Source organism: Ursus maritimus, unplaced genomic scaffold, assembly GCF_017311325.1.
Source record: "Ursus maritimus isolate PB19 unplaced genomic scaffold, ASM1731132v1 scaffold_5, whole genome shotgun sequence".
Lineage (NCBI taxonomy): Eukaryota > Metazoa > Chordata > Mammalia > Carnivora > Ursidae > Ursus > Ursus maritimus.
In genome coordinates this window covers 38,147,088-38,172,089 of record NW_024426663.1, presented here as the reverse complement: position 1 = coordinate 38,172,089, position 25,002 = coordinate 38,147,088, and the positions used below count along the sequence as shown (strand labels likewise).

At 34.6% G+C, this 25,002-nt stretch overlaps 2 protein-coding genes across 3 annotated transcripts in view; one reads left to right on the top strand and one right to left on the bottom strand.

Moving 5' to 3' along the window:
- The first annotated feature begins 42 nt into the window (after positions 1–42).
- PPWD1 (peptidylprolyl isomerase domain and WD repeat containing 1) lies at positions 43–20,609 on the top strand. 2 transcript variants are annotated; one of them, XM_008691369.2, is made up of 11 exons: positions 43–240; positions 3,767–3,869; positions 5,092–5,192; positions 5,350–5,470; positions 7,780–8,227; positions 12,174–12,364; positions 13,217–13,406; positions 16,163–16,344; positions 17,638–17,719; positions 19,089–19,271; positions 20,303–20,609. In XM_008691369.2, the coding sequence occupies exons 1-11, from the start codon at positions 45–47 to the stop codon at positions 20,444–20,446; spliced, it is 1,941 nt and encodes a 646-aa protein (XP_008689591.1). In that variant the 5' UTR covers positions 43–44; the 3' UTR covers positions 20,447–20,609. The 2 variants fall into 2 exon arrangements, with proteins under 2 accessions (XP_008689591.1, XP_040478164.1); XM_040622230.1 differs by lacking the exon at positions 43–240 and having other exon boundaries at positions 3,818–3,869; positions 5,092–5,117; positions 5,448–5,470.
- A 1,727-nt stretch (positions 20,610–22,336) lies between these two features.
- Positions 22,337–25,002, bottom strand: part of TRIM23 (tripartite motif containing 23) — a 31,964-nt gene continuing 29,298 nt past the window's right edge. Inside the window, exon 11 of the mRNA XM_008691368.2 lies at positions 22,337–24,602. Coding sequence (XP_008689590.2) covers positions 24,423–24,602 — 180 coding nt within the window. The 3' untranslated portion in view covers positions 22,337–24,422. The remainder of the gene's footprint in view (positions 24,603–25,002) is intronic.

Here is a 25,002-nt window from a genome sequence, read left to right as displayed (position 1 = left end):
AGCAGAGCTGTGTGTGTCGCGCCTTTTGTGACAATTCGGGCAATATGGCGTCGGAAGGTGGTAGCGATTCACAGCTGAGAAGGAGAAGGCGCCGGGACCCGGAGGAACCGGAAAAAACAGAACTCAGCGAAAGAGAGCTAACAGTGGTAGTGGCGGTGGCCCAAGAGAACGAAGAGGAAAATGAAGAACGCTGGGTTGGGCCTTTACCTGTAGAGGCAACATTGGCCAAGAAGAGGAAAGGTAGCTACAAAGATAGTCGCAGGGCGAGTTGAAATCTGCGTCCCCCGACTGGGAGATTTCAAACCATACCCCAAAACCGATGGTGTGTGATTGCGGGGTTTTGTGCCCTCAGAACAGAGGATCTTATGATTGCTGGTCATTCTATACTTGCAAGTTCTCTCCGAAATAGTGACTTGGGCTGAGTACAGCGTCTTTTTGATAATATCTAACAATGTTAATCACGGATGTGTTGTAGTTATGTGTTCTAAATGCTAAAGCCAATTTATGCCACTACTTGCTATGTGCTAGGCGGCTCTCAATCCCTACAGCAGGCATATGAGGTTGGAATTTCTATCTCCGTTTAGCAGATGTGAAACAGAGTCCGGTTTTCTTGAAGGCTTTTAGTTCAGGAATGCTGTTAGTTTGTTGGGGCGCGCGGGGAGGGGGCGGGGCGGGCGGTGCCTATTTAGAATCGTAAAGAGTGGGTATAGAGGATTATAATCCTGACTCTTCCAGTAATGACTTTTTTGACCTAGGAAAGTTACATGAGTTTCCTGCATCACAAATTTTTCATCTAAAACCAGCGGTCTGTGGTTTTTAAACCACACACAGGAGATATCAAGGCCTGAAGTATTTCCCTACTTCTGTGGATAGTGACCAGGTTTTATCAAATAAAAAGGGTGGAGAAAGAGGTTTTCTTATTTTAAAAGTTGTTCTAGAAAATGTCTTTCTTAAACGTGTAAGACCATTAAAATACGATTTTTCTGAAAGTTTAAATCTTACTTTCTCTCTGCTTCACATTCTTCAGTGATTTCTCATTGTTTAAACGAAGTCCAAACTCCCCAAATGGCCTACAGGGCTCTAAATGACATGATCTCTCCTTGCCTCACCAAAACATTTCCACTGGTTCTCTATCCTAACTTTGTCTGTCTTCCTTACTCTGTACTCCCCCCATATTAAGACACTTGAGAGTGGGGCATGGTTTTTGTTTGTTTGAGTGCTTACCAGGATGTTATGGTGTATACCTGAAATAATTTCCCTCACCCTTTTCCATCTGGCTAAGTTGCTCAACTTTAGCATTCACCTTCAACCATCACCTCCTCTGTAAAGCCTGTGACTTCTCCAGTTTGCGATGGGTTTCTAAAGAACGTTGATCATAACTCTGAGGTAATATTTAGCAGAATTTACAGGTAGCCTTCAAATTTTATGTATCCAAATTCGAAGAAGCCACTTTTTTGAACACTACGTTGACACCTTTAAAGTACGTTATCTTTTTTACTGTTTGGTCTTTCTGTTAAATGTTTCCATAGCAATTTCTTCCTCATTGCACTTGCTGCATTTTACAATTGTATATTTATTCGTGTGATTGATTAATGTTCCTTTCCACTGCTAAGACCATAAACTTATAAAAGCAAAGTCCATTCCTACTTTGCTTCAGTGCTTGCTACAGTGCTTTGCACATAGTCAAATGTTCACTTAGTATTTATTGAATGAATGAATATGTCAAAGTTAATGCTCTTATAGTTGCATTAGAATATTTTTGTATGTCTTTTCTAATGGAAAAATAAAAAAAATATCAAAGTGCTGATATTAATGTTAAGAGAAAGATCTTATAAAACTTAAGTCATTTGAGACAGACAGAAATAAATAGATGTGAAAATGTTTGCCCTATGGGCCTCTGGGTGGCTCAGTCAGTTAAGTGTCTGCCTTCGGCTCAGGTCATGATCCCCAGGGTCCTGGGATGGAGCCCCACATCGGGCTCTCTGCTCAGTGGGAGCCTGCTTCTCCCTTTCCCTGCTGCTCCCTCTGCTTGTACTCTCTCTCTGTCAAATAAATAAATAAAATCTTTTTAAAAACCTAAAAAAAAAAAAAAAGTTTGCCCTTAAGTACATGCTCATTGTATTTAAGCCAATCAGTAGTATTCAGTTTGAAGAAAAAATTGTAATTTAAAAACATGTATGGAATATTAGAAAAATATCACTGAAGATTGTATCTAAAAAGAGGGGAGTTTGGGGCACCTGGCTGGCTCAATTGGTAGAACATGCAACTCTTGATCTCAGGATTATAAATTCAAGCCCCACATTGGGTGTAGAGATTACTTAAACATAAAAACTTTAAAAAAAATAAAAAGACAGGAGTTCGATAATATATTTCTAGAAATAGAACATGTTTTTTGGACACTGGATTTTGTATTCATTTTCAGAAAGACATTATAAATTATTATATGATACTACGTTTAATTAAATTGATGGTTTCTCAAAGACAGGAGTTAGGTGTTCTTCTTCATGTCTATGAGCCTCGTAACCTATTTTGTTTTCAGTAAATATCTGCTCAACAAGTAAACTAACAAATAGCAAAAAGAATTTGTATCAGATAGGATTATATTAGCTGCCTATTACGTAAAGACCCAAAAAGTCAATAACATTAAAAAAGACAGAAGTATGCTTCTTTCGTGTGTAAAAGGAGTCCCAAAGTAAACAGTCTAGGATTGATATAGAGGCTCCAAAGGGACCTACGCTCTTTCCAGCTTTCTGCCCTAACATCACTAGAATATGGCCCTCATCTTTGTCCTGAATGGTTATTAGAATAATAGTGCTGTTATCCCAGTTCCAAGTTGTAGGACTGAGGAAGGGAAGAAGGGAACACTTTTGGAAGGAGACTTCTTCACTGTCACACAACACTTCTCATTGACACATGGTCACACCTAACTCTGAAGAAGGTGAGAAAGGTCCTCTTAATGATAGCTGGGTGTCAATAAGCCCATATAAAAATGATGTTCTGTTACTAAAAATGAAGGAAAAAGGAGTTCATTGGGCACAGGTTGGAGTCTGCTATACATTAGTTGTGAAAAACTACAAAATATCTCATATTTAATGTAGCAACTTTTTATAGTCCTGTTTGGCTGTCTTTGGATTATTTTACTAGATTTGTATATGTCAACTTTTTCTAGTAAAATTGTTCATGGCTCTTATAATGAAATCAGTATTTCCTCAGATTAACACTCTTACAAATATTTTGTCCCTGGAAAAAGTTGAGAACTCCGGGATTTTTTCAGCCCTAAAAATCTATTTAGTATTTTATCATGTTTACCTGCTCTAATCCCAGTTATCAGTGACTTCAAAGAGGATTAGTGCCTTAAAGATAAGTCCTCTTGTTACTTATTTAAATTAGAACCAATAACTTACTCTACATGGTTAGAAAGATGGTAGTGATAATTTCATAAAAGTTTTTAAGGTTTTTCTTTCTTAATGGAACCTTCATATTAAGCCAGAATCACTTAGTTCTTAAGTTCTGGGGACCGTTAAGCCTCTATATAATACCTGAGAACCTGTCATGACTAACTAAATAATGGTGCCATTCACTACTATGAAATAATAGAAGTTACAAGTGATGTAACAGTCACTGCTTTTTTTTCATTACATGTGAATTGAGAGAAATTTAAGAAAATCTAGAAAAAAATGCAAAATGGAATTTAGAAAATCTTAAAGAAAATACAAAATAGTATATAGTTCCAGTTAAAAATGTTTTTCTTTATTTTTCCCCCCAGTTCTAGAGTTTGAAAGAGTCTATCTTGAAAATCTCCCCAGTGCTTCTATGTATGAACGCAGTTACATGCATAGAGATGTTATCACCCATGTGGTATGCACCAAGTAAGTCTATCACATCTTTTTAATTTCTTTCTGAAAAATGTGTTTTGCAAAAATGCTTCAGTTTTGAGGAGTATTTGTAGAAGTAACTTTAGGATACTCTGGATTTCTGTTTAATGTCACAGTTTCTGTAATAGTTTGAATTAAATAAAGGCCTACATACTCTTTCCTATATCATATAAGAAATGCATTCATGAGAGACTATGGACTCTGAGAAACAAACTGAGGGCTTCAGACGGGAGGTGGGTGGGGGAATGGGATAGACTGGTGATGGGTAGTAAGGAGGGCACGTATTGCATGGTGCACTGGGTGTTATACGCAACTAATGAATCATCGAACTTTACATCAGAAACCAGGGATGTACTGTATGGTGACTAACATAATATAATAAAAAAAACACTAAAAAAAAAAAAAAAAAGAGGGGCGCCTGAGTAGCGCAGTCATTAAAGCATCTGCCTTCGGCTCAGGGCGTGATCCCCGCGTGCTGGGATCGAGTCCCACATCGGGCTCCTCCGCTGTGAGCCTGCTTCTTCCTCTTCCTCTCCCACTCCCCCGGCTGTGTCCCCTCTCTCGCTGGCTGTCTCTCTGTCACATAAATAAATAAAATCTTTAAAAAAAAAAAAAAAAAAAGAAATGCATTCAAGGTAAGATGTGTAAAGTACCTGGTGTATTCTAGGTTTCAATAAATGGTTTCTATTTTTATATTACCTTATAAGGGAGACTATCTGTATAAAATCTTTTTGATACTTAAACACCTTGGATAGGATACAAAACAAATCTATGTTGAACTTTGCTATATAGAGAAGGTATATATTGAGATTTAATGATTTATCACCTTCTGAAAACTAGTATAATTTTCCTTATGAAAACACTGCCTGTAGGGTGATCTTAGCATTAATGGGCCTTCAGGTCTAGCGATTCCTGGTGAAATTTCTTTTCTTTTTTATGTCAAGTGCTAGCTCAATTCTGATCCTAGTCTTTGGGATTAAAATTAGTATCACAGCAACTATTATGATATCCAGAAAAGAACTACAAAATATGCAATACTGGTCTTCATAAAGAAAGATATTTTTTTTATATGTCATATAGTAGTCTTCATAAAGGAAGATATTTTTTTGAAAACCTACTTCAAAAGTCAGAAAGTCTCATGAATGATTGCTTTAGGGGTACTAAGTAATTCATAGATCTGTTTTACAAATTAACTTTTGCAATTTTATATATGCAGGACAGACTTTATTATTACTGCCAGTCATGATGGACATGTTAAATTCTGGAAAAAAATAGAAGAGGGAATTGAATTTGTTAAACATTTTCGTAGTCATCTGGGTAAGAATTTCACTTTGTATGTGTTCTTATGTGTTTGTATAGCTCTCTTAAATTGTATTGGTTAAAGTTTCTTTTAAAATGTTTTTTTTTCTTTGACTCATGTGTATTTGTTTCATTGGTATTTACTAGAGTGTTTTAATTTGATTTATTTAAATAGGAGTTATTGAGAGTATTGCAGTTAGCTCCGAGGGAGCATTGTTCTGTTCTGTGGGTGATGATAAAGCAATGAAGGTGTTTGATGTAGTGAACTTTGACATGATCAATATGCTGAAGCTTGGGTGAGTCTTTTTTAAAGTACATGTTTTTTTCAACTTAGTGAAATAATTTTTAAACTAAACTTCGCCATTTTGTAGATATTTCTAAAGAGAATATATTGCCATTCCATTAAAAAATGTGCCTTTGGATTTTGCTTGGGAAAATTAGATACGAATCCTTGTTATGATCTCTTTGGAGGCTTCTGCTGTGGTTTTGTCATTAATCACAGCAGAAGTTTTTAAACAGCATCATAACAAGGATTCATTATATCCATTTAACATTACTTAAAGAATTAACAAGGATCCATCATGTCTAAAACACTGGTGTTGAGAATTAACTTCCTTGCTGTGTTTATTTCAGTCATATGTATTGTATCTTATAAGGCTTATGTACATTTTGGAATTGAGGTGATTTGTTGGTGATTTTAAACTTCGAAGTATATTGATACCCAAACTATGTGGTTAGACTGTAGAGGAATGAGATGAATACTTTGTTTTAAGCATGTCTTTTTTCAGATACCATACTGAATTTATATACACCTAAATGAATGTCAACTTGAAAGTCATAGCGTTGTCAAAAAGTTTTGGGACTTGTCTTAGCTCAGACTGCCATTACAAAAGACCATAGGCTAGACGGCTTAAACAGTAGAATTTTATTTTCTCGAGTTCTGGGGGCTGAAAAGTGCAAGATCAAGGTTCCAGCAGGGTTTAATTTGTGGTGAGGACTCTCTTTGGGGACAGGATGTAAGGGAGGAATGGTATCTTGCTCTTTCCCATCTTAGGCCACAGGCCTATGGGATTAGAGCCCCAAATTTATGACCTCATTCAACCTTAATTACCTCCTAATTATCTCCAGATATGGTCACCTTGGGTAATTGCAACATATGAATGGGGGGAGGGGAACAACAGTTCATTACATAACAGGGTTTTGTTTTGTTTTTTAAGATTTATTTATTTATTTATTTATTTATTTGAGAGACAGAGAGTGAGTGAAAGATTGAGCACAAGCTGGAGGAGGGGCTAAGGGAGAAGAAGAAGCAGGCTTCCTGCTGAGCAGAGTGCTCAATGCGGGGCTCGATGTGGGGCTCGATCCCAGGACCCTGGGATCATGACCTGAGCCTAAGGCAGTCGCTTAACCAACTGAGCCACCCAGCCGCCCCCATAACAGGATTTCTTTTGGAATTTCCTTCAAAACCAGTTTATGAGCCACTAAAGGAAATCAGTCACATTACTTATGGTCAGAACTTATTTTTGACTAGAAATAGAAATATCTTTTGGTTATTTGTCCTATTCCCCTTCTTTGTTTACCCACACTAGCTGTTTTTAAAAATTAAATCTTTTGATCAATTTTGAACCTTTGCCACCTTTGAGGATATTGAAAGAGTATTTTTTTTAAGTTTTGATAGAAGTTCTAAAGTTTTTGAGAAGTTCCAAAAAAGTTTTGAGCATCAGCAACAACACTGGAATAACTGTAACTTCTCAAACTGACTGCATAGGAGACAACACTCATTTGAGTGTGTAAGTTTGGTGTATTAATTAAATTTGTCCCAGTTCTTTTACACTTTGTTCTTCAGGTAGCATGTTCAAACTTTATAGTTTTCTTTTCGTTTTTTTTTTTTTGAAGATTTTATTTATTTATTTGACAGAGAGAGAGACAGCCATCAAGAGAGGGAACACAAGCAGAGGGAGTGGGAGAGGAAGAAGCAGGCTTATAGCGGAGGAGCCTGATGTGGGGCTCGATCCCATAACGCCAGGATCACGCCCCGAGCTGAAGGCAGACACTTAACGACTGAGCCACCCAGGCGCCCCTCAAACTTTATAGTTTTAAGATCAAGTTACTCATAATGAGAATGTGATATCAAAATGTTTTTCTTTTGATCACAGTCATAACTAAAATATTCTGATTTTAAATATTTCAAGGATGGATTTATCAAGTACACTGTTACATGCTAACCTTTTAAAAGTAAGTTATACATAGAATGAGGCATAGACAGAAATCCAAAAAAGCAATGCTTTGGTATATTTTAAGGTTCGGGTCTGATTAGGTTTTCTTATCTACCCAAGAGAAGTAAATGATCTGCTATATGCAATTCTCTTTGTGGTCTGATAAATCCTCAGAAGTTATTAACATTACATAAGTGAGGTCAGAAAGAGAAAAATTAGTAATTTTTCTTAGTTGTTCTTTTCCATTTTCTATCTCTCTGCTACTTTGAGCAAGGAATCCAAAACTAACTAAATCATTGGCCAGGACATTTTTTTGGTGGTTAGAGTGAATAAGGATGCTTATTTGTATTGATCTCTTTTTTTTCCCTCTCAATTCTTAAATATTTTAGCTATTTTCCTGGACAGTGTGAGTGGATCTATTGCCCAGGGGATGCCATATCTTCAGTTGCTGCTTCTGAGAAGAGCACAGGAAAAATTTTCATTTATGATGGTCGAGGAGATAACCAGCCACTTCATATTTTTGACAAACTCCATACGTCACCTCTTACTCAGATACGGCTGAATGCAGTTTACAAAGCAGTAGTGTCTTCTGATAAATCTGGAATGATTGAATACTGGACTGGGCCTCCTCATGAATATAAGTTCCCCAAAAATGTGAACTGGGAATATAAAACTGACACAGATTTATATGAATTTGCCAAATGCAAGGCTTATCCAACCAGCATATGTTTTTCACCTGATGGGAAGAAAATAGCTACTATTGGTTCTGATAGAAAAGTTAGAATTTTCAGATTTTTAACTGGAAAACTCATGAGAGTCTTTGATGAATCACTAAGTGTAAGTGCAATATAAATTTAATGACTATTGCCTTTTCTGAATGTCTATTTTGTGCTATTTCTTAAAAGATGTTTTTTCTGGATGTAGATATTTACATGGATGGTTATTTTCTCGTAGGACATTGAAGATATTATTCAACTCTCTGCTGTCTTTCACTGTTCTTCAAAACTCTCTTCCCTAGGTTTATGATGTGGTATCCAGTTATTCTTATATTTATGTGGCTATGTTTTTAGTTTAGTTTTGTTTGCAAGTTCATCCTCTTAAGCTCCTCAAAACTCATTCTAGACTTTTCTTATCCTTTTCTTAACTCATTTCACTCCTGCCTGTTCATATGACTACTCCCAATTTGATTTTTCCAGCTTTCTATTGTAAACGGAGCTGGTGCTATCCTTTGTTTTGTTTCTGTTTTGGGGGGATTTTTTTGTTTTGTTTTGCTGTCTTCATGAATGGCACCAATATCCATTTGCTTGCACAAACCAAAGAAACCTGAATCATCATGAATCCTGTCAATTTTACTTTCTAAATATGCTTTAAATTTATCAATTTCCTTTCAGCACAGCTGTAAGTACCGTAGTTCATGATCTTTTGCCTAGACTATCCCATGGCCTACTGCCTATGTCCTGGCTTCCTCCTAATCTGTTATCCATGCTGCACCCAGAGGAATTTTTTTAAACCACATATATGATCATGTCATTCTTTGAACCTTTTAGTGACTTCCTGTTCTTAGGATCAAGACCACATTCATGGCCTGCCTTGTTGTGGCCTTTGCCTACCATTCTACGCTACTATAAATCACCTTTCTCCCTGCCTCTTACCGCCATTTAGGCCTTCTTTCAGTTTCTTGAACATGTCCCCCACCACAGGGCCTTTGCATGTGCTGTTCCTGCTGCCTAGAGTCACCCCTCCCCCATTCTTTCCATCACCTGTTGAACTTATCCTTCAAATCTTAAAGGGTCACTTCCTGTAGGAATTCACTGCTCATCTAATATAGGACAACTTTTTAAAAAATATTTATTTATTTTAGAGAGAGCACGAGAGAGTAAGCACACCTGTGAGCCAGAGTGGGGGGTCAGAGGGAGAGAATCTTCAAGCAGACTCTGCCCCTGCTCAGCATGGAGCCTGATGTGGGGCTTGATCTCAACACCCATGAGTTTACCACCTGAGCAAATACCAAGAGTTGGTTGCTTAACCAACTGAGCCACCCAGGAGCCCCCAGGACAACTTTTTTTTTTTTTATGTGACTTAATATCACTCTGTTTATTTTCTCTTAGAGCATTTGGCATGGTCTTATTTTTAATTAATACATATCAACCCCTCATAGATTAAACTCTATGTGATCTATGGTCCCTTATCTGTTTTGGTTCATGTTTGTATCTCCAGCACTAAGTACAATACCTGACACATAAGTGCTAACAAGAATTTGTTAAAGGGTGTAGTTGTAGAATGAGTTTCTATCCATACAAAGTTAACTTTTTGTGTGTGTGTGTGTGGAAATTTGGGTCTCATCACCTGTTCCCTGAAGTGTTCTCTAACTGCTAATGGTATTGAATCCTGTAAGAGTTTGTGGGTTGAACCTTTGTAGCAGTAATGTTTATTGTATGACAATGTCAATTCTACAGTCTTGGTAGTGACCAATTTATATTAGATTCCCTGCATTAAGGTCTCAAATTCTATTATTCTTATTAGTGACGCTCTCGTTTGGTGGCAAGTAGCAATAAGTTGGGTGGATTATCTGCCTGAAGTAGTATGAATCCACACAAATGTGAAGATCTGTTTGCTAGTCAAATCGTCCTCATGACTCATTTTCTTGGTGGAAGAAAATAGCTTTCCACTATACTTTTAAGAAAAAGAGAAAACTTCCTTTGTAATGTTTTCTTCTTTAATGGTAGATGGTAACTAAATATTAAATATAACTTAAAGACTCTACCAGCTTGCAGCTCCTCGAAAATTCCTTAGGAAAAGAAACATTTAAAAAACAGTCTCTGGATATAAATCTCTTAACACGAATACTCTGAGCTATTCAGTATTTCTTCATCATTGTCTTCAACATTTGTTGAAGTCAAAGGGCTGAGATAAGAGGAAGTCAGTAGTAAAGCTTATGACAGAAGTTGAAATTCAGAATGAGAGAGGTTACCAAAACAAAACAAAACAAAAACAAATGCCAAGTAAATTAGTTAGAATGCTAGTGAGTAGTAAATGTATGGAATCTCACAGTTAATGAGATATGCATACACTGCGCATGGCTACACAGTTCTGTATCACAGAGGCCCTGGTATTAAGGCTAGAATACGTAAAAAGATACCAATATACTTACCAAGTTGGATTAACATTTATACTTATACGTGAGCAGAGGGCCATCTACAAATCTTAAGTGTTGAAAATGAATCTTCTCCGGGGCCTGGGGGCTCAGTCAGTTAAGCATCTGCCTTCGGCTCAGGTCATGATCTCAGGGTCCTGGGATCGAGCCCCACATCAGGCTCCCTGCTCAACGGCGAGTTTGCTTCTCCCTCTTGCTCTCCCTCTGTGATCTCTCTTGCTCTCATTCTCTCTCAAATAAATAAGATCTTTTCAAAAAAAAGAAAATGAATCTTCTCTGTAACAAAATAATTAAGGGTCCCACATTACAAAAATGTAGTCCAGCATCTAGGTTATTTCTAGCATACGAATAAGCAATTATCAGTCTCAAAGACTGGAGACAAGAAATGCTAATGATGAGGCTTTTAGATAAAAGACCTTTGCTTCTTGTTGTTCCCTAATACACATACCTCCTTTTGTTTTTTTGGAGTTGTTTACATTGTTGTTCTTCCCATATCTAGAAAAACAGGATTTCCAGCTAATGCAAGCATGAAAAAAAAATAGATTGAACATAAGCCTGGCTTCTTTTCATCTCCAATGGAAACCTACTTTTGAATTTTACTGCTTGATGCCCTAAATATCTGGAAAACTGAATGAAAGATCATATTTTGGGGGAAGCTTATAGTATGATAATACAGAGTAATTGTGATGTAACCCTATCTGAAAATTGTTTTAAATATCTAAAGAAAAGAAAACCAAATATCAAAACTACAAAGCACTCATAAAAATATTCATCTACACTAAGTCACGTTTACCTAATGATAATCTGTGTTATGCTTTCTGTAAAAATAAAACATTTTCTAAAATATCATGAAATCGTTATAAGTTAGTGAGATAATCAGAGTTCAATCACTCAACAAAAATTAAGTGCTTGTTATATCATGTCAGGCCCATGATCCCTGTACAGGGACCCTACAGTCTAGTTGCATTGTCCATTATAGTGGTCAGTAGCCACATGTGGCTATTGAGCACTTGATATGAAGCTAGTTCAAATTTAGACGGGCTGAAAGTATAAAATACATACAGGATTTCAAAGACCTAATATAAGAAATATAGAACGTAATAGATCTCAATCTTTTTTTAACACTTTAAGTAATTTCTATACCCATCATTGGGCTCGAACTTACAACCCTGAGATCAAGAGTCGCATCCTCTACCACCTGAGCCAGCCAGGTGCCCCATCTCAATTTTTTAATATTGGGTTGAATAAAACATTATTAAGACTAATTTTACCTGTGTCTTTTTACTTTAAGTAGCTACTAGAAAATTTAAAATTATATATGTAGTTTCCATTATATTTCTGTTGGAAGGTACTAGTCTGTGGCTTATAAAAGGCAGCAGATAGAGTTTCAATAGAGAAAACAGTAGTTATATTAACTTTTTTTTATTAGAAGAACCAGTTCACATAAATACTATTTTTTATGATTGAACTTACTAATGTCTTTTTATTTCCTGCTTATAGTATTTAGAATCCTCAAGATAACATAAGTACACAAACTTTCAGTGGTTCTTAATGTGTTCTGTGCTTCTATTTAAATTCTAAGTCCCTTTATCATGTAGCTTTTTTGTTAATAAATGGTTTGCTTTTTAGATGTTTACTGAACTGCAGCAGATGAGGCAACAGCTACCCGACATGGAATTTGGCCGACGAATGGCTGTAGAACGTGAATTGGAGAAGGTGGATGCAGTAAGATTAATTAACATAGTTTTTGATGAAACTGGACACTTCGTGCTGTATGGAACAATGCTAGGCATTAAAGTTATAAATGTAGAAACAAACCGGTAAGCTTTAACATGTTTTTTTAAAGTGCATTCATTTATGGGGGACCATTTCCTCCTTTAGGGAAACAATGGGAGTTTTGTTTGTTCCAGGACAAGTGGAATGGTCCCAAATGTCTAAACTTAACCAAATGTTTTGACTGGATTTTGCTGTGGTCTTTTGGTTGTTTATAATCTTATGTAAAAAGTTTCCACTCATGTTTATAAAAGAAATGGAAAAAAGATATGCATAGTTTCAAGTTGTTTTGTTTTTTTTTTTAACAAGTTTCAGTCTCTCTTTTGCTTATTGATTTAAATTAGCCTGGTTCATGTTAAATGTTGCCAAATATTTTAACCACAGAATTCAGCATTACATCCTGCTAGACATAAAATCAGAAGTTAAAATGCATGAAACCACAATAAGCCTTTTGTGCAAACAGTCCATTGGTTTTAGTACAAAATAGCTACAATCAGATACGATCACTGAATGTAAATGAAAAGAACTTAAAGTATATTTTAAAGAGAAAAAAATCTAGTGCTGTACATTCTCACATGTAAACAAATTTATATTGTAGTTCTTGGCACTATAGAAACTTTGAAGGCTTAAAAAACAATTAAAATGATAGCGATAGGGATAGGTTAAAACTATATGACTGATTGTATTTTTTTTACCCTGAAAATTCCAGTCACCTACCAATTTAAAATCACTCTTTTTGAGGGAGGGGGATAGAGAAACACTTTTTAAAAAACTTTCACTAGATATTTTATGCAAAGGTAAAGGATAAAGGATAGTTGATTCCTACCTTTTAACTATAAAGTTTTTATAATTGGAGTTCATTCTGGTAATTTTATTGTATAAAACGTTGTATTTTCTAGGTGTGTGCGCATCTTAGGCAAGCAAGAAAATATTAGAGTGATGCAGTTGGCTTTGTTCCAGGGAATAGCCAAAAAACATCGTGCTGCAACTACTATAGAAATGAAAGCTTCTGAAAACCCTGTTCTTCAGAATATTCAAGCTGACCCAACAATAGTTTGTACATCTTTCAAAAAGAACAGATTTTATATGGTATGAGGAAGTACTAGGAAATAGTCCTTAATTCTTCCAATTTGTTTGGAGTTTTATTTTCTTAGCTTGTGCTTTCAACTGAAGAGAATGTTGGCAATAATAGCAGACTTTCTAAACAACCCAAATACTATCTTAAAACATTAATATTGTAGAATTTTTAACTAGGACTTGATTTTGTACTGTTTTCCCTCCTGTTTTGAAAATTTTTCAGCCTGGCTTCTACAACTATTTGTGTTGTCAAAGATGTTAGGAAGTACGTGGTTATGGTAATAATTGCATCCAAAATATCTTTGCTGTGGGGTTTTGAAATTCTCCTGCAAAAGATTATTTTTCATCTTTTATTCTGAAACATAATTTATCTCCCCTGAACTTGCACACTTCCTTCTCTAACCACATTTCTTTTTATTACCTTTTAACTACCTTGTAATGGTGCTACCTCAAAAGTGTATGTATATTCCTGAGGAGTTATTTTTTTCTACAGTACTGTAAGTACTTTGCATGTTAACTAACATTGGGCTCACAATCAAACTACTAAGCTATCTAAGAATAGCAGTGTCCTAACTGTTAAGCCAAGCAGAAAAAATCTAAAATATAGAGATCTCTGCCCTACCATCTATTCTCCACACTGCATTCAGAGACTTTCTAAGTCCCGAATTTGGCTATTTTTCTCCCTAAAATCTTTTAATGCCTCAACTATCTATTAGGTGGCTCTTCTACCTATCTTTCTTCATTTTTAGTTCATTTGCTATACGGACTACTGAACTTGATCCCATTTGCAATAATTGAGTGTCCTTGTTTACCTCAGGGTGTTTGCACAGGCTATTCCTTCTGCCAGTCACACACCTGTCCCCAGTCCCTACTTTTACTAGGTCTCAGTTTGGAAGCCTTCTCTTGACATCAAGTCTGATTTGGTATGCCTGCTTGTGCAGTGTCACAGTTTTTGGAATAATTTCCTTTTTTTTTTTTTTTTAAATCTCTGACCCTGTCATCTCCTCAATATAAAATTCTTAAATACAGGACATTATGTTTTCTTCACTATTCACAAGATTTGGTAAAGTGCCTGGATCATTATGGTATACTCATTCTTTCATCTGATACATTGTAAGCAGGTGTGATGCTATTCAGGTTACCAGCATTTCATAAATGTAGGAAATAGCAGCTTATCCCAACCAAGCTTTTAACCTAAAATGGGTTCATTCTTTTAAGATGGAAATTTTATTTATAACAGTCAATGTCTTTGCTAAAAAATTAATATATATTCAAGGAAAAGAATTTTTCTTGTTTTTACCTATAATTTAACTGTTTTGAAGGTAAAAGTTAATGTTAATAGGGAATTCTTGGTATATACTCAAAACATATACTAATGTTCCATTCATTGTATCAAAAACTTCAACAAGTTACTTTTGGGATGTATAGTTAATACACCTTTTTCTTTTTCTTCCCCTAGAGTTTACTTTTATGTTGATTAAATCATATATGTTCCTTGTAATCATTGAAGAAAAAGAAAAAAGTCAATCTATGTGCATCTTTATACAGCTAACATGTTGATAAAATTATCTTTTATTAGACATACATATTTGTAAGCAAAAGTAAAATGGTATACATATGTATAAATTTTTTATCCTTTTTTTCAAATCCTGTATCATGAAAGTAAAACTTTACAAAATTTTAACCTTAGTAGTTTAATACATGAGCTAAATCAAGACAACTATTTAAAAATTCATATAAATAAATTATACAACAGACATGCCATTCCTTTGAAAACTGGAGAGTAAGATAATAAGGCAACAACATCCTACCTTGGTTGTTTATTTGGGATTTATACAAGTAGATGAGGAATGACATTAGGCAAGACAGGGCCTGGGGCACTGGCTTTACTTCCTGGAACTCAGTTGATTATTAGGTAGGGCTTTCTTGGGAGAAAAATTTTCTACTTACTGAAAGTCAAATTAAAAAAAAAAAAGGGGGGGGCTTAGAGAACTCCAAAGTTTTAACAACTGAAAGGTTTCTTTCAGTTTTCCCAGTACCCTGAGGTATCCTGAAATTTCTACAACTTCACTCAAAATTGCATTCTTTCTCCCAAGCTTCAGCATTTAGATTGAACAGATGGGGCTTTGCAGGCAATAAAAAAAGAAAGTCAAGATGCATTACTGATTCATCTTGGAATCCTCAGCCTACCTAGCACCAGGTTCTGCTTTTGTAATAACAATTATTAATATGTATATAGTACCTTCTACATGTTAGGCACTGTTCTCTAAGCATTTTATATCCCTTCATTTAATCTTCACAGAAGGCAACACTTTGAGGTAGCTATTATTACCCCCATTTATGAATGAATGGAAGAAATGAATTTACTTCCCCAAAATCATGTAACTAGTAAGTAGCAGAGCTGGAATTCAAACCCAGGAAATCTAAATAGTGAAAAGTAAGCAACAAGTGACAGGTTTTGACATACTAGCTGGCAGAAGCAGAGCACTACCTCAAATAAAACTGCATCTTGTTAAATGTGTACCCGAAAAGAAATTAAATCCCATTTGAAATCATACGTCTTCATTAAATGGATTTTCATATTAGACAGTGTAAAAATAATTTAAATGCATTACACATCCTGTGATAAGAGGTGATTCCTGAAATAAGGATTTATTCTGATGTGAATTTTTTTTCTCAAATACCATAAATAGAAATGAAATTTTCTTGTTGATAAATTTAAACGAGATGAAAATTTAATTCTTTCACTCTCTTAATTTTCTTGTGAGTTTACCAAACGAGAGCCAGAAGATACAAAAAGTGCAGATTCTGACAGAGATGTTTTTAATGAGAAACCTTCTAAAGAAGAAGTCATGGCAGCCACTCAAGCTGAAGGACCTAAACGAGTTTCAGATAGTGCCATTATCCACACAAGTATGGGAGACATTCACATCAAACTTTTTCCTGTTGAGTATGTACTATTTCTGTTGTCTTAAACACCAATGTAAATGTGTTTATTTGAAGAAACTGTGCAACTTAAAATTCAACTGGAGAAATTTTAAGGAATTGGAGTGTTTGATAGAGCATCTACCTTTAGCTTTCTGGTAACTGTTCCTCTAGAAAATGGGAAAGTTTTATACACATACTTCACAGGTTTATTATTATGAATATGAAACATACAGCTACAAAAGTGCTGAATGTAAACTATAAGTGATATACAAATATATTACTATTAACTATACATCCCAACTAGATTTTGTGACTCAGTTGTCAGAACTGGCATTATTCTCAAAGCAGATCCTTAAGGAGAGGATAATTTTTTCCTCCTGACATTTGCTAGACATCCACTACCTCTTATTTTAGTACCAGTGCTATCTGTATGTTTTAAAAGTTCCCCCCAAAAAAATAAATAAGGCCATTTAATTGAAAAAAAGCAGAAATGTATTCTGGACAGTTTAAAAGTTTGCAAGATGAACATGTAATGCCAAATACAATAGAATTTCTGCCTATTCTTGATCCTAAATGTGACACCTTTTACAAAACCTTTACTTAAAAGTACTTACTTATTTTGGATATGAATGTTTTATATGTACTTGGTAATGAACAAAGACCTAGGCAGCTCTAGATACCTGGACCATCTCACTTTAGGTGCTCAGAACCCATGCAGCTATTAAGCCTGTCCCCTGATGTACTTCGTGCAGTATTCTCTTGTATCTTCCTTCCATTCCCAGCTCTAAGAGCTATTACATGATAATGTACCTTATTAATCATCACAATATTAGTTAACATTATTTTGAAAGCCTCATACTTTGTGCGATTGTCATTTAAAGTTGATTAGATTTGGGAGATAGCATTTCAGAGAGTAAGTCCTTGTTTAGGAATTGTGTCAGTGTACCGTAACATAGTTTTTATAAGAAAATTACCTTTCCCAGGAACTGAACCCACTACACGAGTTCAGTGAACATATGGATCTTAAGGTACTGTAGTTGTATTTTTTAATCTGCTAAATGACTTTGAAATTTAAATACTGTCAAACTCAAATATAAGTAGTCATGAGCTAAAGATAATGTACTAAACAATATTAATTTATTATGGCTTATATGCTCTTTCAACTCTTGCTTATTCTGAGATTAGAAGAGGTTATGAAAAAAAAGTATCCTGAAATTTTCAGAAGATACTGAAAACACCATTAAGCACAACTGCAAAGAAAACTGTCTAACGATGCCCTGAATAGATTTCATATTTTTAACATGTGTCTTACTAGGTGCCCTAAGACCGTGGAAAACTTCTGTGTTCATAGCAGAAATGGTTATTATAATGGACATACATTTCACCGTATAATTAAGGTAAGTTATACAAAAACATTTTTTAAAGATATTTATTTGAGAGAGAGAGAGCATGAGCAGGGGTGAGGGGCAGAAGGAGAGAATCTTCAAGCAGACTCCCCACTGAGTGCAGAGCCTGACTCAGGGCTTGATCCCGCAAGCCTGAGATCATGACCTGAGCTGAAACCAGGAGTCAGATGCTTAACTGACTGAGCCACCCAGGCGCCCCAAGTTGATACAAAATTTAAATGATTTCAGAAATAGTGTGTTTTTGCATAACCACAGGTTTAAACCTAAGGAATCTTCCTGTCTCACAATTATCAGTTTATTAGAAAGGAATAGGAAAGGGGGCCAGGGTGGCTCAGTCGGTTAAGCATCTGCTCTTGGCTCAGATCATGATCCCAGGGTCCTGTGATCAAGCCCTGCATCAGGCTCCCTGCTCCTTAGGAAATCTGCTTCTCCCTCTCCCTGCCACTCCCCCTGCTTGTGCGCGCTTCTCTCTTTCTCTATGTCAAATAAATAAAATCTTAAAAAAAAAAAAAAAAAAAAGAATAGGAAAAATGGACTATAGAAGCCAAAAAAAAAAAAAAAAAAAAAGATGGTCATGAATATCAGATCTAGAATCAAGCGCAGAAATAGCAACTTGGTACCTTTTTAGAAACACTGCATCAGTATTTTGTCCACAGCTGAAGCCAAGGGTCAGATACTGAGTAAAAGGTCATGCTTAGATAAAACCAAAAGCTAAGGTTACTTGTACCTGGTAACTAGATAATCTAGAAGATAAGCTTTTAAATAATAGAAAAGACATGATTCCACTTCATCTTTAAGAACCACCATTAAAACCTGAAGAACAGAAAGAATTTGGCCCAGAATTTTGTTGAGTGTGTTCCGTAAGATAGATGGGGCAGTAATACAGTTCTTGGTAACTGGCAGGTCAGAAATGACAGGAGAAATGACAGGAGGGATAATCAGATTTTGGGGGTTCTGAAAGCATTAGTGAAATGACTCACCAGGCAATCCAGAGCATTTACAGAAAGGGAAGAGAGAAAAGTGTGGCAATTCTATAAAACCTAGCACACTATACAGATCTAAAACTTCCTTACATTATTAATTGGTTTTAATTATTAGATTATTGGGAAAGACAGTACATGTCTATAAATGAGGAGATCTTTGCAGTTTTGTTTCAGTCAGTGAAATAAGGCTGTATTTAAGCAATGGAAATGCATCTTCTAAAGTATAACTTACTGAGGTTTTAATAAAATCAGTTTATAGAGTGACAGTTAAGAAAAGTTAAGATTTTACTGAATATAAAACACTCAAACATAAGATTCCAAAGCATGCATATAGAAAAGGACAAGTGTAATATGTTTTTTGTGTACTTCCTGTTAAGGGCTTCATGATTCAGACAGGAGATCCAACAGGAACTGGTATGGGAGGAGAAAGCATATGGGGAGGAGAATTTGAAGATGAATTTCATTCAACATTACGACATGATAGACCATATACACTCAGCATGGCCAACGCTGGATCGAATACTAATGGATCCCAGTTTTTCATAACAGTAGTACCAACGGTAAGTAGAACAGCATTGTCCATAAGCCACAGATTCACAGATTATGATCTAAGAATGAATTCAGTGGAAGAGAGCTATAGTATTCTCTACCATTATTTATATCTTCCAGGATATAAGATTGAAAACAATTTAAATGAGAAAATGTAAAATTACCTAACAAACTGGATTTTATTTTGTAAAACAATACTTCTGTAACTCAGGACACTTTAGTTTAAGTCAACTTTGCCAATACTAGTTGTATAACAGAAAACAAATTATTTCACTTCTAGGGCTATTTCCTTATCTTTAGAGTGGAGGGAATTAGAGTATATGAATTCTCAATTTTAAGAGCTTTATTCTATATTTTTTATATCTCTGAAATCAGAATGCAGCCCATAATCAATGGCACCGTAGTTTTGATAAAATACAGCATAAGAATACTGAACTCTCTTGCTTTGCAGTTACACAAAATTATACAAATTATCACACTATTTTTTGGAATTAAGCACCATGCAATAAAGGAACAATATTTATAATTACTGTCAGGCACAAAGTCTCATAATACTTCTAGTATCACTGTACCCAGTTTTAAAAAATAGACGAGGAGATAAACAGTGAGACATGATTAACTTGTCAGAGGTCAAGTAAACAGCAGAGCCAGCATTTGAGCTCCCATCTCTCTAATATGAAAGCATATGCTGCTTAAACAGTTCCAAACTGCCTCTGACTTACACAGGTAGGATTCCTGCAGAGAACTTTTAGAGCCTTAGCCATAATTCATTAAGCCATGCAAAGAAACTTACCTTTAGCAAACATCTTCCAGCTCCCTTCCGTCTGAAAGATATACTTAAACGTTACACCATGTTTTTATATTTTTTCATATAATTATGGAAATCACTCTTAAAAGCTGCTAAATGAAATTAACTGTACATCTTTTTAATTAAATTTTAAAAATGAAGGATAAGTTTAAATTCTCTTTAATTTGTTCACCCAGAGGGTGTGATTTAAGAAATCTGGGTTTACCGAGATTTTCCATTTCTCCTCCAATGCAGCCTTGGCTTGATAATAAGCACACAGTGTTTGGACGAGTGACTAAAGGAATGGAAGTTGTACAAAGGATCTCCAATGTCAAAGTCAATCCCAAAACAGATAAGCCCTATGAGGATGTCAGCATCATAAATATTACTGTCAAGTAAAATAAGGTTTGTTTCATTGTATGTGTAAATAAAAATACACATATATCAAACAGGGTTATTTTACATTTGAAAGTTCATAGGACTTGCTGAACATACAAATCATGTTTCAAGGATGCAATATTATGTTTTTATATTTTTCATTAAAGGTCCTTTTTTAAAACTCTGCCTTTGATTTTTCTTGCAGCATTTCTCATCCTAGGAAGTGATAAACTGAAATGGACTGAATTTAGGCAAACAGCCTATTATAAGTAATTTGTCATGAGACTCAAAACCAGATTAAATAATGAGAATTGTATGCATAGGATCCTTAGCTTTTTAAAAACATGCCACATAATCTTCCCACTTGTTTCTTTAGATCCACTAAGAAAGGGTACCAGGATCTGAAAGTAATATATCACTTCCTTTCTTTTCTTAGGTTTGTGTTTCATGCCAAATAGTTTTGCCTTTTAATTATTGTTAAAAATAGTAAGTAGTGGTAAGTAAAATTTCAGGAAATAAATAGGAAGTTGTAGTTTATTAAAGATTTAGAAATAACTTATGCTGAGTTGCAGGTAAGTCACATTTAAATGAGTATTACACCTAGTGTTTAAATATAAAAATGAGAATAAATTAATACTTCAGTCGTTAGATTTATATACAGGTTCATTTACTGTTTTCACATCATTTTCCTCATGTAGGTAAATTCAAATTTTCTGTCCTCGTTATAGTATCTTTTCTTACCTTACTAAATATACCATCGAGAAAGTATAAAATAAAACTTTTAGGAGCTATTAATGGAGCAATTTAAGCAGTAAAAACAGTATGAGTTCACAGTCTTTTATTGACTTCATTTCTTCTTCACTTTCCCTCCTGACTTCATAACTATTAAGAACCATTGCTTCTAGTCCCTAGATATTCTTGAAGTTAAAGGAGAACAAGAAGTTAAAGGAGGAGCACGTTCAACAGACCTATTGAGGGAATTCAGTCTTATGTTTAAATTTAAACTTACACTTTTCCTTCTATTGCTAAGCAGGATTACTTCTTTTATCCATTTTGTACCACGACCCTATGACATGGAAGAATGTGCCAAGTTGTGCTACCTTAAACTGGTATCATGTCCTCCTTTTATAAAGTAGAACTTAGACATAAAATGACTTTTCACTGTGACATTTACCTTTTCTTCCTATTTTAGGTGTCTAGACATCTCACTAGCAATTTATTCATTCCTGAAAACTTAATCCTAAATTTTTTTAATAATAGTGCCACCAAGTGGTGGTGATGTCCCATTTTGCCAAACACAGTTCTTTGCTTGAGTGAAAAATCCTATTTGATGAATGAATTTTTCCATTTCATGTCATAAATTTAACATAAACAGTAGACCTAAAAACAACCATTGCCAGATGTCCTTTTTTTAAAGCATGCTTTAAATTATTAGCAGGATACCATCTGATACTTATTCATCCGCTTCATTCATTATTTTTTTAGGGAAAGTACAACTGTCTTCCCTATTACTACTTTGCAATTCAAAGGTATCTCAGTGCTACAGAAGATGTCTTTCTTTTAGCAATATTAGTTTATAGGCTACACCTAAGTTTTCTCAGACATTTTCTAAAATAGTTAAAATTCAAAAAAAAAGTTTCACTTTGTTTAATGAAAAATTTTAGTTCTATCAAAACACTAGCTATAATACTCATTTAAGTGTGGCTTACACTGCAACTACAGAATAAGTTATTTCTAAATCTTTAATAAACTACAACTCAAATTTGACATGCAAGTCAACCCCTACCCGTTTTGTTTTCTTTCTCTTAACCACAGCACAAATATGACTTTCTTAATTGGTTACTAGTTACACTAGTAGATACATGATACATGAAACAGAATTTTTAGAATAATGATAGGACTTCTTTAAAATGATTTTAACATTTTATTGCTGTCTATATGTAATGCAAATAATGGCTTCTGGTGATGATAAAGCATTCCAGAATTACAGACCAGAGCTACACACTTGTAAAACCTGCTTTACACAAACCATACAACAATATTTAGGCTTAATACAGAAGTTCAGAGCTAGGAGGCAAATACTAATAGACTGGATTTAAAACATCTCTCTCATTATTAAGTTTGACATTTCCCAGGGGGAACTAGCAAAATCTTAACTAATGATTACTGAAAGAATACAACCACAAATAGTAATAAGAGCCTAAGAAAAATATTTCTTAAAAAAAGAAATCACACACAAACGCTATTATGTACATTATAATCGGGTCTAAGCACAATTTTTACATTGTGTTTAGTAATATGCTAAGATGTGAATTACAAAGTTTAGCAAAATAGGTGAAATGAACTTAATAATTTACAAGGAAAACAAGTTTACATGTTAGTGTTAGACTTTTTTTTTCAATTACCTAGTAGAGAAAACACGTCACAGGCTCACAAGCAAATGTTAACATGTTTTTTATTTTTCACAGTTATTGTAATCAATTATTAAATAATTCATAAGTGTTATATGCACAAATTACACTTGTAACAGCATGACTTTTACTTGAAAAATAATGGATGAAATATTTACTTATTTACATACTGCGCATAACACTGATGGACTTCTTTTTAATGCTTTGTTTTCTAAAAGTTTTGCTGTTTATTTTAAACAAACAAGTACAGTTGAAGAGACTGAACCAAAACAGTGCCACCTAAAAGGGACATCTCCTAGCAATTCAACTAATAAGACTTAGGATTATTCAGCTATCATCCTAAAGGGTGAAGAGCATTTAAACAAAAATAAAACCCAATCTAGCTATGTTTAAATATAAAATCGTACTGCCATAAGTAAGTATCCTTAAAAAATGAAAAAACAGTAAAAAGCACAAAATTTTTAAACTTTTACAACACTGCATAATAAATGTGATGTAAACATTCTGAACATTTCTTTTCCTTCCTTAACTTTGCAAGGCCTTACCATCAAGAGCCTTAATAATGTCTTATTGTCAACATAAATGTCCTTATTTTGGGAAAGTATTTAAAGTAACTGATTCTCCACTGTTTAAATGACTTCTCTTAATGTAAATGTAGTTTCCTACTTAGATCTCTTTTATGTAAAGCCAACCCTGGTTCTATGTGTAACTTACTACATTTTACTAAAAATTGTTCCCACTAAGGATGCAGTATTGTTTTAAAAAGGAACTCTAACTACTTCAAACGTGTTGAAAATAGAAGGACCAATTTAGAGCTGTGACTTAGGAAATAATACATCCAGGTTCAACCCTAGAAATGGGTCTTCCATAAGTGAAGATTAACTACAACATAACTGACTTTCACAGTTTTATTATTAATTGTTCTTCAGTTCAATACTAATCTTGACAGTCATACCTAGTTAGATAACATTTCATCTGACTCACTGGGTTTTATACAAAAGGGCTTAGAGAAAGTTTCAGTAAAACATTATAAAATGTTAATTTTCTGTAGCTTAAAGTTGTTAGCATTAAAGGTATTCTGTTATACTGAACAAAGAAGTAAAGTAATCCTATTTCCCCAAGATGCAGCCTGGATTCTATTTCATTAAGTCACTGCTGTTTTGCTACTAAATACTGCCAAAATCCAGTGAAGAAGCTATGCTTCACTTGCTTCACACAGAGGTTCCATTAGACATTCAGTTGGCTATTCCTTTTTCACTGAAAGAATAAACCTTCACCTTACCCTTACTCTGACTTACCTTTTTGCCAATATATGGATCACACATAATGTGAAAAACTTAAATAACAAATGTGTGTTTTTAAAAAAAATGTATATTCAAGAAGTCCTATTTAATGCAATTTAATCTGCTCAAATATTTAAATTTTACTACAGAGTCATTTTTTAAAAAGCAATATTGTACTGAATTCCCCAACCAAGATTCCTTTTAAATATACATCCTAAATAAACTATCTTTGAGATGTAGAATTTCTTATATGTGCAAAATAACTCTTAACCACAAAACTTTAAATAACTTCTGCATTTAAAATCAAGCAACATCCAATACTCCAGCAGCCACAAGTTGCCTTGAGAGCCAATCTAACCCCTCATATAGTCCCATACCACTTCGAGCATCACAGCCCTGAATATACCAGCTACGGCCACAGCACAATTTATGCAGACTGAGAAGTTCAGTGATTTCTTCTACTGACAGAGCTCCAGCAACATCCTGAAAGATACATACGTATCAGAAATTTTTTTATAATCATCCCATCAAAACTACCATTTATAAAGAATTATGTTGGTACCATTCTAAGAAACCTAAAGTTAAAACCTAGATTCACCCTTCAGTAATTATTCTGTGATTAATAAGTATAAGTAAAGTAGGGTTGTGAATAAGATCATTTATAATATAGTCTGTAAGAATAAACTTACAGTGAAATCAATAAAGACAATGCAACCTGAATGAAAGATACTGAATCATAAGGCATCAACTTAAAAGAAAAAGGTTAATACATGTGTATCAGAAAAATGGCTTAGATACAGAATTTATATAATGAAGTTATTAAACTCCCACTCCAAATACCCCCGAACACCCCTACTTCCTAGAAGCAACCACCAGTTACGAC

Coding starts and splice junctions, on each gene's coding strand:
- PPWD1 (XM_008691369.2), top strand. CDS start 45: ATGGCGTCGGAAGGTGGTAGCGATTCACAGCTGAGAAGGAGAAGGCGC. Junction 5,471..7,779: donor ATCAATATGCTGAAGCTTGG/GTGAGTCTTTTT, acceptor TAAATATTTTAG/CTATTTTCCTGGACAGTGTG. Junction 12,365..13,216: donor ATAAATGTAGAAACAAACCG/GTAAGCTTTAAC, acceptor TGTATTTTCTAG/GTGTGTGCGCATCTTAGGCA.